Source organism: Pristiophorus japonicus, chromosome 7, assembly GCF_044704955.1.
Source record: "Pristiophorus japonicus isolate sPriJap1 chromosome 7, sPriJap1.hap1, whole genome shotgun sequence".
NCBI lineage: Eukaryota > Metazoa > Chordata > Chondrichthyes > Pristiophoridae > Pristiophorus > Pristiophorus japonicus.
Window position 1 is genome coordinate 171,593,725 of NC_091983.1, and position 16,888 is coordinate 171,610,612.

The 16,888-nt window shown below is 42.3% G+C and overlaps 1 protein-coding gene across 1 annotated transcript in view; it reads left to right on the plus strand.

The window, feature by feature from the left end:
- ibtk (inhibitor of Bruton agammaglobulinemia tyrosine kinase) overlaps positions 1-16,383 on the plus strand; it is a 158,148-nt gene extending 141,765 nt beyond the window's left edge. Inside the window, exons 25-28 of the mRNA XM_070885570.1 lie at positions 1,907-2,068; positions 3,088-3,249; positions 8,673-8,805; positions 14,271-16,383. Of these exons, the coding sequence (XP_070741671.1) occupies positions 1,907-2,068; positions 3,088-3,249; positions 8,673-8,805; positions 14,271-14,396 (583 nt within the window). The 3' untranslated portion in view covers positions 14,397-16,383. The remainder of the gene's footprint in view (positions 1-1,906; positions 2,069-3,087; positions 3,250-8,672; positions 8,806-14,270) is intronic.
- Positions 16,384-16,888: the final 505 nt, after the last annotated feature.

The following is a 16,888-nucleotide window of genomic DNA, read 5'->3' on the forward strand; positions in this document are numbered from 1 at the left end:
TGAATGTTTTGTGAATTTTTTTTCTGTTTTTGCAATTTTTCTTTGCTTTTTTTTTCCCTCCCAAGGTCTCTCTTGCAGCTCTACCAGCCTCGGCCTAAAGTTGCTAAAATTCGTGGTTTGCGCCGCGAATCCACGTGCAACGCCGATTTTACCGATGGCGTAGAAGTAAAGCCTGAAAGTTACGCCTGAAAACGGTAACGCAGCGAAAACGGTAATTTTGGCGTAAAATGACCTTTTTCACTGAAAACCGAAAATCTAGCATATAGCATGTTTGCACTATTATATATTACAAGCTGGCTTAGAAAACCACAGACTAAAGTTACTGAGACAGGAGGTGGCTAGCCTTCATCCCTTCCTTTTCGTGGGCACAAGAGTTTCTGCACATGTGCCCCACCCCCCCCCCCCCCCCCCCCCCCAGCCTTCCACATGTTGTAGAAAGTGCATGCAGAACAAATGAAAGGTACATAAGAAGCAGGAGTAGGCCACACAGCCTCTCGAATCCGCTCCGCCATTTAACGCGATCATCGCTGATCCAATCATGGACTCGGGTCCACTTCCCTGCCCGCTCCTCACAACCCCTTATTCCCTTATCAGTTAAGAAACTTTCTATCTCTGTCTTAAATTTATTCAATGACCCAGCTTCCACAGCAATGAGGCTTATAAGTAGGAAAATGGTGAGTGCTATTTTTGGTCCAGTGAGTGATTTACTATTTTAGAATTATCGTTCGAACCGGGCTCCATTTAAGTAGCTATCATAAACTACTGGCTTTGGGACTGGTCCGATGATATCTGTTTAGAATCCAACTTCATGATGTAGGGGGCTTTCGGTGAGTTCATTTAAATCAGGAAATTTTTTTTCTTCTCATTTGATCTGCCTCCACATCAATCAGTTAGGTACTATAGGTTCCACTATGTGGATGCTGATAAATCTCTCTCTGTTTAAATATGAATTCAGGAAATCAAGGCATATTTTAGTGGTGGTTACAGGACCTTAGACAGCTCAATGATGAAGCTAGTAGCAAGAAGGCTGCAGGAGTGTCGTCTTCATTACTGTCATCTGGTTGGCAGGAATCCCAGGTGTCGGGTAAAGGCCATTCCAGTCACTCTATTGGCAAATACTGGGTATGCCTTTATCAATATTGGTTGACAGCTACATGGAATACTTCTCGTGTCTACCAAACATTACTGTTTAAATTTGGTTATTGCACAAAATTCATTTGGCAGCAGGGGTTAGAATTTCCTTGCTAGTGCCTCACTCCTCATCCTAATTTGGCACTGTTTTATCATGGCTCCTCTGGGCCTGTGAAGAAGAAAGCTAAGCTATCTAGTAGGATCTCCATTCTTTGAATGATAGACATCCTTCACACATTACAATCCCTCACAGCTACCTTCTCAAGCCCTCTTCGGTTTGTTTTGGCTAAGGTTTTTGTAGTGGAGTTAACATGCATTAGTTCCTGGCAAAAGAACTAGTGTTAGCATTCATATCCCAGGGCTTTATATGACATGAGATTAGGGGGTCAGGTGTAGTACGGTCTTGATTGTACAAGATGCAGATTTTATGGTTGTGCTTCAGCATATGATTGCCGCAGAATCAATTGGACAAGTTCTCATGGTATGTGAAGGATTCCAAGCATTAAAAGAATGAAGACCTTACAAAGTAGGCATTCTAGCTTTTCTATATTAAATGTTACAACTCAGTTTCTAAACAATTGTAAAACTTTTTACAGCAGATGAACATTGCTAGTTTTTATATTCTGTACTATGATTAAATTGCAAGACAATTTTACATCCAGGTAATATAACTGCAATTCCTGCAGATACGCCACATAAAATTAACATTTTTAAATTCCATCTAACACAGCAAAAAAAGCTTATTTGTTTGTTTAAAAATGCAATATTTTCACAGTGGGAATAAGTCATTGTGCCATGGAGGAAAGCTTTCTCAGAAACAAAGGAAGATGATTGCCATGGCAGCTAAGGAGCCAAGCACAAACAGTAGACTGGACAGCCCACCCGTGAAATCAAATCTGACTACACCGTTAACCCCATCAATGACAGGAAATGCTTGGTAAGTTCACAAGTGTCAGCAGTTGAAAGTATGGCAAATTAAATTAAATGGATTTTAAGTAATGTTTATGGTATTTTCTGTTTTCTGATATGTTAAGCATTCAAACTTGATTAGTGTTTTCTTTGTGATTTTTTTTCCTCCACTTGTCGGCTGCATTTTGCATGTCTCTCGCATTAATTAAGCACACTTTCTATTTTATGAGTCAACATTGAAAGTTATAGAAGATCTGTGGCCCAGACTCCCAACTGGGAAAAGGGAATTTGAAAACTGGAGGGCAAATACCTTGTTAGCTAGGCGCTGTGCTTTTTTGTAATTCGTAACTGTACATGCTGCAACTGTATAGGGTATTGGTAAGGCCGCACCTGGAGTACTGCGTGCAGTTTTGGTCACCTTACTTAAGGAAGGATATACTAGCTTTGGAGGGGGTTCAGAGACGATTCACTAGGCTGATTCCGGCGATGAGGGGGTTACCTTATGATGATAGATTGAGTAGACTGGGTCTTTACTCGTTGGCGTTCAGAAGGATGAGGGGTGATCTTATAGAAACATTTAAAATAATGAAAGGGATTGATAAGATAGAGGCGGAGAGGTTGTTTCCACTGGTCGGGGAGACTAGAACTAGGGGGCACAGCCTCAAAATATGGGAGAGCCAATTTAAAACCGAGTTGAGAAGGAATTTCTTCTCCCAGAGGGTTATGAATCTGTGGAATTCTCTGCCCAAGGAAGCAGTTGAGGCTAGCTCATTGAATGTATTCAAATCACAGATAGATAGATTTTTAACCAATAAGGGAATTAAGGGTTATGGGGAGCGGGCGGGTAAGTGGAGCTGAGTCCACGGCCAGATCAGCCATGATTTTATTGAATGGCGGAGCAGGCTCGAGGGGCTAGATGGCCTACTCCTGTTCCTAATTCTTATGTTCTTATGTTCTTCTGTGTAAGGAGTTCTCATTTATTCAGTTTTGTTTGATTAGTCATTTTAGTAATAAACTTGTTAACTGTTACAAAACATTTTCATTTAGGGCTACTCCATTCAATGGTGTCTCCTCCCCAAAATTGTTCCGTGACCTCCTGGTGGAAGAAAAGTCATCAGAAAAAGCTGGTGACTCCCTGTCTTCCAGCTCATGGGAAAATAGTTCTAAACAACAAGAGCAGTCCAGCAACAAATATGATCAAGCTACCAGGTGAAGAATTCAGGAAAAGCTGTTTACCTTTAAAGACAGTTTAATGAATTGATAAATAAACAAAATATTTAAATCTGTATATGGCTAACTTTTCAGCTAATTAACATGCAGTACCTAGTTCCAAAATTTCCCCCCTCAAGGAAAAAGAAAAGCTTCAGCTAAAGCTGCATCACTGATCCTTTCGGCATGCTGCTGCTATAATTCGGATTATGCATAACACAGCATTTAAAAGTGATCACGGTATTAAATTTAGCTATGCTTCCATTTTAATATTTCATACAGTGGCTTTAGATCATCATTATGTTTGGAACTGTACCATTTGAGTACTGTCTATTTCTATGCAAACGATACAAGTTTTTATTAAAAAATCGCGTTACCGCTTTATCTGCCCCACAGTCCCCCTTAAGCAGAAGTTGTTTTCTCTATCTTCCAGTTGCAAAAGGCGCAATTTCCCCATTTAAGAGGATGAAGTGACACTGCAATTTTTTGGCGTTGTGTAAAAGTGACCCAGAGGGACTCTCCCTCTTTTATCCTCGTTTACAGTTCATACAGCTTTACAGGGAAATGCATGTGATGGGCTTTCCGGGGAAAAACTAATTTAAACCTCGTTTTGGTTAGACATTCATGTGTCAACATCCATAGAGCATTCTACAACTTTGTTTCTTAATTCTACAGTTAACTCTTTCTTTACTGATCAAGTACCAAGTTTTGATTAAAGTATTTTTTTACAGTAACTTAGTATCAGATCAGAAATCATTGGATTATAATCTTGTACCTTTGCCCTGCTGTCAGTTATGTATATTGATTTTAGAAATGTTCTAATATAAACCTGAAATTTATCAGTTTTACTTAAGATAATATAATGGGGGGAAAATTGCAGTTGGAGGCTTCCTTCAGACGAACGTCTCCGACCCGAAAAAATGAAACAAAAATACCTGGTGGTCACAGGAGCACCTTCGATTCCAGTCGGAGGCCTTCATTCGATGCGCAGCGTACGGGGAGATGACTTTTCCATATGTAGGGAAATTGAATTTTTTTTGTGTTTTAACAGGGTAAAAAATAAACTTAACTTAATGGACAGGGTTTTTAACAAAAATGAATGATTAAATTTAGTTTTTATGTTTTAAAACTCTTAGGCTGGTAAAAGTATGCTATGTGTCTGCTTTTTAAAAAAAAAGCTAGTGTCCGTAATGTTGACCATAAATAAAACTGCTGGGTTGTTTAAAAACCCATCTGATTCATTAATGTCCTTTTAGGGAAAGAAATCTGCTGTCCTTGGTCTGGCCTATATGTGACTCCAGACCCACAGCAATGTGACTCTTGACTGCCCTGTGAAATGTCCCAACAAGCTCCAGTTGTTAGTTGTTCAAGGTCAATGAGGTACAAAGGCATGCAGGTTCAGCAGGCAGTTAAGAAAGCAAATGGCATGTTGGTCTTAATAGCGAGAGGATTTGAGTATAGGAGAAGGGTGGTCTTGCTCCAGTTGTACAAGGTCTTGGTGAGAGCTGTGTGCAGTTTTAGTCTCCTAATCTGAGGAAGGACATTCTTGCTATTGAGGGAGTGCAGCGAAGATTCCCAGGATGGCAGGACTGACATATGAAGAAAGATTGGGTCGACTAGGCTTATATTCACTGGAATTTAGAAGAATGAGAGGGGATATCATAGAAACATATAAAATTCTGATGGGATTGGACAGGTTAGGTGCAGGAAGAATGTTCCCGATGTTGGGGAAGTCCAGAACCAGGGGTCACAGTCTGAGGATAAGGGGTAAGCCATCTAGGACCGAAATGAGGAGAAACTTTTTCACTCAGAGAATTGTGAACCTGTGGAATTTTCTACCACAGAAAGTTGTTGAGTCCAGTTAGTTGGATATATTCAAAAGGGAGTTAGATGTGGCCCTTACGGCTAAAGGGATCAGGGGGTATGGAGAGAAAACAGGAGTGGGGTACTGAAGTTGCATGATCATATTGAATGGTGGTGCAGGCTCGAAGGGCCGAATGGCCTACCCCTGCACCTATTTTCTATGATTCTATCTTTTACCAAGCGTAAAAGTTTGAAGGACATTTACTGGGCATGTGTTGGGCAAATAGCCCAATCTCTCCCATACGAATGTCCTTCTCTAGGGGATGCGGAGGATCTGTCAAAAGAAATCTTGACAGATTGGAAAAGCCGTTTTTTGACGCATGTGCATCTCACCCCCGAAAACCGGCTTTTGCGAGGCCTCGCTGGGTCCGTGCGCATTCTTAATGGACCCGGCGAGGCTGGAATTTCCGGCCCAGTATTTGATGAAAATGGGCTGTGCTTCGGTTCATGTAATACTTTGCTTTTTGACTAATTCCAATGTGGGTGAGGTTCTGTAGACCATTTTAAGACTTGTCAGATGGTCGTAAATACACATAGTGCCAAAGGGTTCACCTTGACTCTTTCCTATCATTTTTCCTCTGTAATTGAACCTGAGGTGGGTACAAGAGCAACTCAGCTGTCAGTTTTTCTCTTCCTTCCATCCCAAAATCAAGCTAACTACATGGAACTCACAGGCATAAATCTGTCAACTAAACTTTGTAATCCCCTGATCCTGGCCAATTTAACAGTCCCAAAATGCTGATCCAGCTTAAAAATGTCGGAATTGATTAATGCTGTACTACAGTCAAAGTTCACAGAATAAATAACAACAATTTGAACTTTGTCACACTACTTTGTATGATATAGCATCACGACAGGCTGTAGTTTTTTCTGGTTCAACAATGATGGCTAGAACAGTCTCTCGAAAATTGAGAAAGAGGAAATGCTAAAATCAGAAATACTTAGTAAATTGATGGATCTCCTGTGGTTGTTGGTCTGGAGCATGATTGTGATGTTTAGCTGCTAACCTGGTTTCCTGTTAAGGCCACTTTCAAGTACTTCCTATGGGTAGTGGTCTAAATAGGCAAATTAGTTTAGAGTGTACCCTTTTAGAGTAAAGGCTCAAATTTATAAACATTTTAGTTTATTCTCTTTGCATCTTTCCTTCTTTACCAAATATTTCAGTACTATGGGCTCAAAATTGGCCCACCACTTTTTTTCGGCGCACTCACCAGAGATGTGCCGACTTTGTGGGCTGAAAACGGCGCAGATAAAATGTCCCCCGATTCTAGCCGCTGTGTTCCCGGGGCTTGGCGCAGCGTGGCCATTCGATTAGGGGGCGGAGCTAGGGCCCTGCGCCAGAAACAGTGTCGGCAACTCTCGACATGTGCGTTGGAGTGTGCGCACATGCGCAGTAGCTCCTGCCCCCAGCCTCTGTGTGCGTGCTGCAGGGTGGGACCCAATGCGTCCCACCCTTATCCCAGGCCAACCCGCTGCCTTCCCAGGCTAAAAGGCCACAACAAACAGGTTGGTGCGGGGCCCAAGCCTGTGGCGGGGTGGGGGGGGGGGAATTCCGAACCGCAGGATGGGTTCGATCACTGACCCCATGGGGGTAGGGGGTTCCGTACCTGTGGGCGGTCTGATCCCCGACCTCTAGGAAAGATCTGATCCCCAGACGTGTCCGATCTCTGACCCCAGGTCCTATTCTGTCCCGGAGGGTCTGATCCCTGACCCCGGGAGGTAGGGTTGTTTGTAAGGGGCGGGCTGATGGATGAGCTTAGATGAACATAAGAACATAAGAATTCCAAGCGAGGGTACTTCTATTTTTTATTTTTGATATTTTGAAAAAATTATGTAAATATGTTTTGACTCTACTTTTATTTTTGTAGTTTTAAGCTTCCATGAATACTTCTATTGTATAGTAAATTAACTTTGCGAAGTTTGTCAAATGATGTCCTGTATAGCTGTTTGATCCTATTCACATTCTTTAGTCAAGTCATTAAGTTCTGCTGGCCTCCGATGTACCTACCTGCGCTGATTTCTTAACTCTCCAAGGGTTTTTGTGGCCGCATACGCTGGCCTAAGTTAGTTTGGAGTAACTATTAGCTGTCCAAAGTGGCCTAAATGGCCAAAACGGGCGTAGGTGGCTGGTAACGCCCCCTTTTTGAAAAAAACTACACTAAACTAAACAAAATCCTACTTAACTCACTAACATTGGCGCAAATTGAATGTGCAAAATGGGGATTTTTAAGATACTCCAGAAAAATCAAGTTGTTCCAAAAAAAATGGAGCAACTCCTGGCCAATTTTGAGCCCCAAGTCTGTTTTAAAAAAAAAAAAATCATGATTTTTATTCAAAATTCATATTCCATTGTCAATACTGTTAGTCATACCTATTATGTTAGTATGAATAATTATTTTTAATTTCTCGCATAAACAAATGAGAGGCAATTGCTATAACTATTTAGAATACATTGCAAAATATAAAAATTCAACTTTTAAATGCGTCATTGTTTAAACTTGCATTTACTACACGTTACATGGTTTAATCAACAATTTTAATATAAATATTTTAATAATTTACTGACTCTGGCGATCTCCTACAAATGAGGAGAGACTTTAGATACTGGGAGAATTTCCACTGAAGCAGAGAAGCCCAAGAAAATATTTAATGGATATTTTTAAAATTATGAAGGGTTTTGAGTGAAAAGGCAAAGATTATTTCTTCTGGTTGGGAGTACGAGATGAAGTCATCAGTTCAAAATTATTGCGAAGAGTGACGAGATAGGTTAGGCAAAATTTCTTAACACGGAGCTACTGAGAATGGATATATGACTTGTCATTCAGTCTCTTGGTCTGAGACAAGCCATTTTGATCAGATGTGGTGAATGTGAATAATCCTTGCTAAAGCTGAAGACCGTCTTTGCTGAGTTAAGTACCATTTTTCTGTTTTAAAAAAAAAAAATGTTAAGTACAAATAAATACATTTTGATCCATCCTAAAGACTTATTTATGGGGCTTCTATTTTCCACAAGTTTTACTGGGTCATGGGTACAGTTCTTTATTCTGTAAAGTTATCCCAGTCTCCAATTTCAGGATAAGTACGATTGCATCCCAAAATCCTGGATTCACAACCCTATTGTCAACTGATAGCCAATTAATTATTTATACCTCTTCTGCATTATAGAGTTTTATTTATAAATCAATTTGTTAAAGATAACACATTTTTAGCCTTACATTTGTGAATTTCTTTTTGATGTAATGTGTATCCAATGTTAGAATTTTAGCACCATGAAAATTGGGCAACATATAAATTTTGCCACTTCAAAGTTTTCTTCCACTGATGAAGTCAACACCAAAAGTACTTGAATCTGAAAGGCTATATTAATTGCTTCCAAGATATATGTATGAATCTAGCAAAATGACTTAGATTTTTAAAGACTTCAGATTTAGAACATTATGAGTTATCATCTCTCCTTTTCCTAATTTGCAATGCATCAATTCTATTACAAGAGCAGCTGGGTCTTGCTGCCCTAGTAAATTTGAAAGTCTATTAACTTTAAATCTCTTTCATCCTAACAGTCCTTGGTTAATGACAGTTGCCAAAAGTCCGCCAGCATTGAGTCCGATCACTTTTGCGGCTATTGTGGAGGAGGAACGTCAGCAAGAAGCTGCACTTGTGAAGAGCAGGGAGAAACCACTGGCTTTGATTCAGGTAATGCTAATTGTAAACTGCTCTGAGCACTGCCAGTTTCAAAAAGTTTTATTGGAAAATTAACCTCATTTTTGAGAAATACTGACCAGAGCCAACGATAATTCAGACAAAAGGTAAGAAAAATTCTCGATGTGTTTTTCATTAACACACTTAGCAATTGTCCAACACTATACAAGGAATAGATTTGTCAGAATGTACATTGAGGCAAGGATAGCATTGAACCTATGCCAGCGTTAGCTCTACAATTTGAGGTATCTACTCCAATCCCTTTGCCCTGGACTTTCCCAGCCCATTCCTCACATCATTTTATGTTTTCTGTGGAAACATATTCCTCCTTTATAGTGTCTTAGATCTAAAGTACTATTTTTTACTCTTCCCAAGTTAAATGTGACCAAAAATAGTAGCCTCAGGCTGGCAACTAAGAAAACAGTGCGAGGTCTAAATTGGATAGCCCCTGAAAACGGATGCGGCGATCGCGATGCGTGATTAACCCGCGCCCGTTGATTGCAATGCAGGCAGCACGACAACTTCATGCTGCCTGTTCATTTGAATGATCTCTGCGTCCAGTCAGCGCTAACTGCGCTGACACATCAGCAAGGGGCAGATATCGCAAGTGGCTAGCACCACTGAAGGCTAGCCTGCACTACTTAAAGCTAGCCTTCATTTCTTAAAGGAGAGGTGCATTGTGGCTGGAGCAAGTGCTGGGAGTCATGGTTCAAGAGAATTTGACCTGGGAAAGAGTGAGGAATGGCACAATATGGGAGAGTGCGGGCTCTAAATTTCCGCTCACTACACTGGAGATCTTGGTGGAGGTGGTGGAAAAGAGGAGAGATGTCCTGTATCTGCAGGGGGGGGGGGGGGAAGGAGTCCCTCCAGACACAGTCAAAAGACAGTGGGAGCAGATAGCCGTGGAGGTCAATGCCAGAAGTCCAGCCCTGAAGACATGGATGCAGTGCCGCAAGAAGTTCAATGACCCTCACATGAATGGTTAAGGTTAGTGAATCTTCAAATGACATAATCTACCAACTGCATCACTAGCCTCAGCCACTGCTAAAATCACCACAGCCCCATCACTCACCTACCAACAATCTCTATCAATCAGACTACATACCTAACATTTATATGCTTCACATAACAGCCTCACACCCACATCTCACAGGTTACACAATACTGCCTGCTATTCAATCATGACGGCCATAATCGGCCAAACAGATTGCACAACACTCAATGACACACTTCCCTCTCTTGCAGGACTAGGTGGCGCACAAACGGACAGCAGCAGGAGTTGACTGGAGAGAGACAGGCGCACATGCATGTCCTACCCCCAGGGAGGAGACAGTGTTGGCCATTATTGGAATGGCTATTGCTGAGGCCGTGGCCAGCTGTGGAGCTGAAACCAGTATTCGACCTCCCTTGCGTCCCACACCCTCCACCACTCTGCCAGTGCTCTATTTGTTGTCTTTCAGCCAGCCAGAGCTGTTGCTGCCACCCATGCTGATGGTGCACTCCGCAGCCGGGCTTTTTAGGCCGAGAGCTGCTCGAGGTCGTCCTCCAAGGCCATATGCAGTCTCCCCCACTGCAAGTAAGCAGCCTTCCATGGCCATCATGCAGCCATTGGGGTAGCACTGCATAAGAGCAAGAAAAGAACATAAGAAATAAGAGCAGGAGTAGGCCATTCAGCCCCTCGAGCCTCCACCATTTGGCCCCTCGCGCCTCTGCCATTCAATAAGATCATGACTGATCTTCTACCTCAACTCCACTTACCTGCACTATCCCTATATCCCTTGAAAAGAAAGAAAGAATTATATTTCTATCTTCTCTTCTCTTAGGCAGTCCTTCGGAATTGAGGATGACTTGCTTCCACACTAATTTGAGTTCTCATGTGACTGTTGAGTCCATCGCGGGACCTACAGACTCTGTTACAGGTGGGGCAGACGGTGGTTGAAAGGACGGGTGGGTTGTGTGCTCCTTCCGCTGTTTGCACTTGACTTCCGCTTGCTCCCGGCGAAGAGACTCGGTGTACGGCGCCTTCCCGGATGCTTCTCCACTTGGAGCAGTTTTGGGCCAGGGATTCCCAGGTGTCAGTGGGGATGTTGCACTTTTTCAAGGAGGCTTTGAGGGTGTCCTTGAAGCGTTTCCTCTGCCCACCTGGGGCTTACTTGTCTTGTCGGAGCTCTGAATAGAGCGCTTGTTTTGGGAGTCTAGAATCGGGCATGTGGACAATGTGGCCCGTTCAATGGAGCTGATCGAATGTGATCAATGCTTCGATGCTGGGGATGTTGGCCCGAGCGAGAACACTGATGTTGGTGCGTCTATTCTGCCAATGGGATTTGCAGGATCTTGCAGAGGCAGCGTCGGTGGGTACTTCTTTGAGGTGCCTGCTGTACATAGTCCATGTCTCTGAAGCATATAAGGAGGGTGGGTATCATTACTGCTCTGTAGACCATGAGCTTGGTGCCGAGTTTGAGATCCTGGTCTTCAAAAACTCTTCCTCAGGCAACCGAAGGCTGCACTGGCACACTGAAGGCGGTGTTGGACTTCGTCATCGACGTCTGCCCTTGTTGACAGTAGGCTCCCGAGGTATGGAAAATGGTTCACGTTGTCCAAGGGCTCGTCGTGGATTTTGATAATCGGGGGGCAGTACTGTGTGGCGGGGGCAGGTTGGTAGAGAACCTTTGTCTTACAGATGTTTAGTGTAAGGCCCATACTCTCGTACGCTTCGGTGAAGGTGTTGACGATGGTTTGGAGTTCGGCCTCCGCGTGTACGCAAACTCAAGTGTCGACTGCACACTAATTCAATGACCGAGGATGGGATGACCTTGGATCTGGTCTGGAGGCGACGGAGGTTGAACAATTTCCCGTTTGTTCTGTAGATTAGTTCCACTCCAGCGGGGAGCTTATTGAGGGTGAGATGGAGCATTGCAGCAAGGAAGATCAAGAAGGGCATTGGTACAATGACACAGCCTTGTTTGACCTCAGTCCGTATGTGAATTGGGTTTGTGGTGGATCTGTTAGTCAGGATCCACCACTATATATAGTGCCTTTCACGATCACCGGATATCCCAAAGTGCTTTACAGCAAATGAAGTAGAGTCACTGTTGTAATGTAGGAAACGCAGCAACCAATTTGCGTCCACAAACAGCAATATGATAATCAGATAAGCTGTTTTAGTGATGTTGATTGAGGGATAACTCCATTGCCATTCTTTGAAATAATGCCATGGAATCCTTTATGTCCACCCGACAGAGCAGATTTAACGTCTCATCTGAAAGACGGCTCCTCTGACAGTGCAGCACTCCCTCAGTACTGCACTGGAGTGTCAGCCTAGATTTTGTGCTCCAGTCTCTGGAGTGGGAGTTCAACCCACAGCCTTCTGACTCAGAGGCAAGTGTGCTACCAGCTGAGCCACAGCTGACGCTCTAGGACAGGCAAAGGCACACTAAAGACCAGCACTAAGGGAAATGCACAAGGATGATTAGTTGATTTTTGTATGCAATATGGCATGATTTTAATTCTAAATTTGATTTGGAATGTTGATTTTTTGGTAACGTTTATTTTTGCATTGGGATTGCAATTACTGGTATCGCACTCGGATGCATTCTTCATAGACAGCCCAGGCAGAAAGGGGCTGTCTAGGCTGCCTCATTGCTTCCTCTTCCATCTCCTCATGCTCCTGTTTCTCAACTGCTCGCCATATACCTGGTGGCAATGGCTTTGGCCTCATGATGGTGAGATTGTGCACCATGCAGCAGATCACCACGAATATTGAACCCGCTCTGCCAAGTACTGTGTACGTGGGTTGCGCATCGGAGTCGTCAGCCATGTCATCAACGGATAGCCCTTGTCACCTTTTGCTCACTCCACCTGCTTGTCTCTGACATGAAATGAAGTTAGCTCTCTTGAATATAGCAATGGACTGCAAACTGCGAGATGTTGCAAATATCTCCAGCACCAGCATGGAAAGGAGCTTGACGCATGAAAGTTCATCGCCGCTGTCACCTTCATAGCTGCTGGCCATGTGGTCCTTGCCCTGCTCTGAGGTTGCATTAGGTGGCAGATTCGAGTGAGGACGCCCTTACTGAAGTGCAAACATCTGACACATTGTTTCTCGCTGAGGTTGAGGTAGGAGAATTGCTCCCTGAACACCTTCGGCAGATATGGTCTCCGGCAGAGAACCCTTCTCCTTTTTCCCTCTTCCAGCAGCTTCTCTTGCTCTGTGTGGCCTCTGTTCATTCACCAAGTCATGCCTACTAGTGCACCCATGTCTGGAAACCACTGCTTTGAAGTCAGCAAAAAGTCCTTCAGCACCTGCCACACCATTCCTTGTAGACTTTAGCAACCTGAAACTACTATAGAAAGCACCAAACACTTGTAGAATTGTAGCAACAGCCAGAAGAAATTAACCAGCAACTAACCTGTGAGTAGTTGATGATCCCTTTAAATAGCGCTGGTGGGGGTTCCTTCCTGCTGCTGAACACATGTTCAGTTGTGCGAGGTTAAAAGCGGGTATTAGCTGGAGTGTTAAGCTCCAAAATAGCTGTGCTGGTGTTAAATCAGTGTTGCACGTTGCTCACTGATTGACGTCCTGATCGGCCTGCTCTGCATACATCCAGTGGACGTTTACTGCGTGTGCACTAACGCCTCCAAAAATATGGCGTCTGCCGTGATTTGCCCACAAGTGTGCGCGCGCCGCGGACGGCATTTTGGAGCTCTTAAGGGCACTCGTAGCATCCAAAAAACGGGTGCTAACGAGCCCAATTTCTTGCCCTGCCTCACATGCTGAACATTTGGAAGAGTTTAGCTTTCATACAGCATCTTTTTGAGGGTAGTATACAGATGTCAAACTAGTGCAGTTGCTGTGATATTTGAGTTGAGATGCATTGTTGGGAGATCTGTATTATAAATGGTCACAATTAGCTTGCAGCTGCACAGCATTGGTCACTGACGAAACATTTTGTTACATTTATACCTCACTTGTAACCGACTTTGGAATCTGCTAAAATCTAGATGGTTCAGATGGCAGCAGCAAAAATAAATGGCTGTTGACCACCCCAAGCCCCATTTCTCCACTTCTCTCTCTACTGGTAGTGCAATGCTTTTGAAGTATTCACAGTTCTTGAGTGAAAATATTAAGCAGCTTTACCAGTGTCAATACTACATTTCGGTATAGTTGTCAGTTGGCATCAGACCTCGAATGTCTGAAGCCTAAATTTTTTTGATTGGTGGTGTTCTATTCATTTTAGGTAGGTTACTCAATCAGAACCTTAGGTTCATCTTGGCCACTAGCTGTCATTCTGGATAGGGATGTATGTAATGTGTATATTTGCCATGATAAAAGCATGTTCTAGTGAGGAACTAGGTGAACTGTTCCTTGTGGCTTTTCTACTAATGAGAAAGCCATTAAAAAATTACTGTAATCTAATATCTCAATTTCAAATGAAATAATTTTTATTATCTATTTTCAGATTGAGGAACGTGCTATCCAGGATTTACTAATCCACTACCAAGCCTGTGACAACCCTGAGGAATTCATTGTGATTGATAGATCACCGCAAGGGCCCATAGCAACCCCAGTATGGAGTAAACACTGATTCTTGTATCTCTTTGTCTACAGCTAACAACAACATATGGTCATGAAATTAAATTGGTTAGTGCTTACTCTGTGAAAAGGCTGCATTTACAAAAGAGCAAAGGAACGATGCATTGCTCTTTGTTCCATTTTCTAGCAGAGCAACTGCTGTGTTTGACCTCAAATGCTGTTAAGGAAACATATCTTTAGAGACCTTTTTCACTGGCACAGTAAGTAAGAATTTGATTAGTAAGTGCTAATCAGATACTGATATTTTGTCTTTCTCGCCACTTCCCCACTCCATACACCTTAGAAATCCTTTTGCATACACTTTCATAGCATACTTCTAGTTGCAACAGCACAATATTGGTGGCAGAGAATTCTTGCAGGAAACAGTGGATAAATACTTGGGGAGGGGGTGCCAAAGTGCTGATTGTTGAGTCAATTAGAAAACATAGATGCTGTGGAGATCAAAGTTATTTTAACGTGCCACTACATCTTTAAAGTGATAGTTGTAAGAGGAACATCAGGCCTATTACTTTTGGACCTTGGCTAGCTCCAGCTCTTGTATAAAAAGTATAACACACTGAATTGGTTCAATGGGCGAGCACCAATACAAGTTTGATTCACTTACTGGTGACTCCTAATATCAGCTGTGCTGTAATAGGGAGGTATATGGAGATTGGGTGCCTGTCCACAGGAGAGGAAAAATCAGCCGTGCATACCTCTGGACAGCTGACTGAAAGCAATGTTGTTGGAGACTTATAAGCAAGTTAACCATTCTCCTAACTGCAGTCTGGTAAAAGGAAAGTGGGAAAGATGTCATGCATTGATCCAGCAATAACAATGTTGGAGAATCACTTGCAACTACATTTAAAAACCTATGGAACCGAGTGGGGATCAGCATTGCACAAAAGTACAAAATAAATTCTCCCAACAGTAAGTCAGTACTTTTCCGATGGAACAGCAAAGCCGATCAAAGGTCAGTGGCAACAGCACATTATTCTTCCCATTGCCTGCCACTGACTCCAAGATTGGCTTTACCATTTTAGGTCTGGGCTGCAAGCAAACTGGCAGTTTAGCCTGCCTGTGAACAGACATGAGATGGCAGACCTTAACTTGATGACAGTAATAGCTGCTGTTTATATTTGGCATTGGTGGCAGGTAGTGGATGCAAGTGCTAAGTGACCCCACCCACCTCAAGAGCAGCCTTGATGCCTACGGCAGCAGTTGCCTTGCTTTTCATTTTAAAACTTAACAGGATTTGGCCGCAATTGGAGATATCCCTGCTAATTGTTGTATGTTGAGATGTTATGATTGTTCCAGTGCAGTTCAAACATTTATGTTGGTTTTCAGTAATGCTGAAATACATTTCTAATGAGAAATGTATTAACATGAAATAATGTTGTGCATAGAATTTAAATAAGATTTTAAGCAATTTTTTTTTTGCTGGTGCACAGTTGAAGGTTTAGGCATGCACGATTTTGGTGATCGCAGATTTAAGATAGGAGAGGTTCTGTTATCTTTCTGCATTCTATAAATATGAGGATGAGCTTTAACCTGAGTCTCTAGTAGGTTTGAACGTTCCCATTATATACATTATTTGAAATAGCACAGATATTTGTGCATTTGTGTTTGAAAGGCCTTACTGTGTGATGGGCAGTGTTGCTCCTGCATGATTTGTTTGTTGATTTGTTGTATTTGCACAACTATGATTGGAGCTGTTGACTTTTCTGTACCCTTGACAAACTGGCGTGTGATTTTTGAGCTCTGGCAAATAAAATGTCTTGCTTTTAATTGATCACTTGGCAAATTAAACTTAAGGAGTGTGACCATGTAAAAGATAAATTAATGGGGGGGAGGGGGCAAACAAATGTAACATTAAGATGTAGTGTACATGATCCTTCAGTGTTTAAAAGAAAATATATTTTCATCATGTTCATGGAGTTTAGCCATGACGGATGGCAAGCTGGAAAAAATGAAAGCAATAAATGTGTATCTGATTTGAACATGCAGTATTTATTTTTTTAACTATAATATTATATCCAACCCTTCTTTAATACATTATTAACCGACATAATCAATTTTTTCAGTTCGTTTAGCTTCAACAGGTCAATGAATTTTCTAAAAGAAATAAACACTTGAACATTGTCCTTTTAAAAGATTTGCACCATTGGGTTTATCTTGGTCAGATTATTTTTCTCCTGCCACTGGCAGCACTGCTAGATACACACACAATTCTTTTCAACTTTTCAATCATGTAGTATTGGTCTCTTGCAGAAGTGCAGTAGAAGTTTTACAAGTATTTCCATTGCCGTTTCGATTTATAAAAATACTGTAACTTTAGCAGAAATCCATATTTCATATTTTCAGTCCTACAGGACTCTCTCGATCTATTCCAACTTTGGTCACAAAAATGTTCAGCCTTGAAGTTCCACACCCTTTCATCATTGTTCCAGTACAGTTCAAACATTTATCTACAAAGGAATATAGACAGACTAAGTGAGTGGGCAA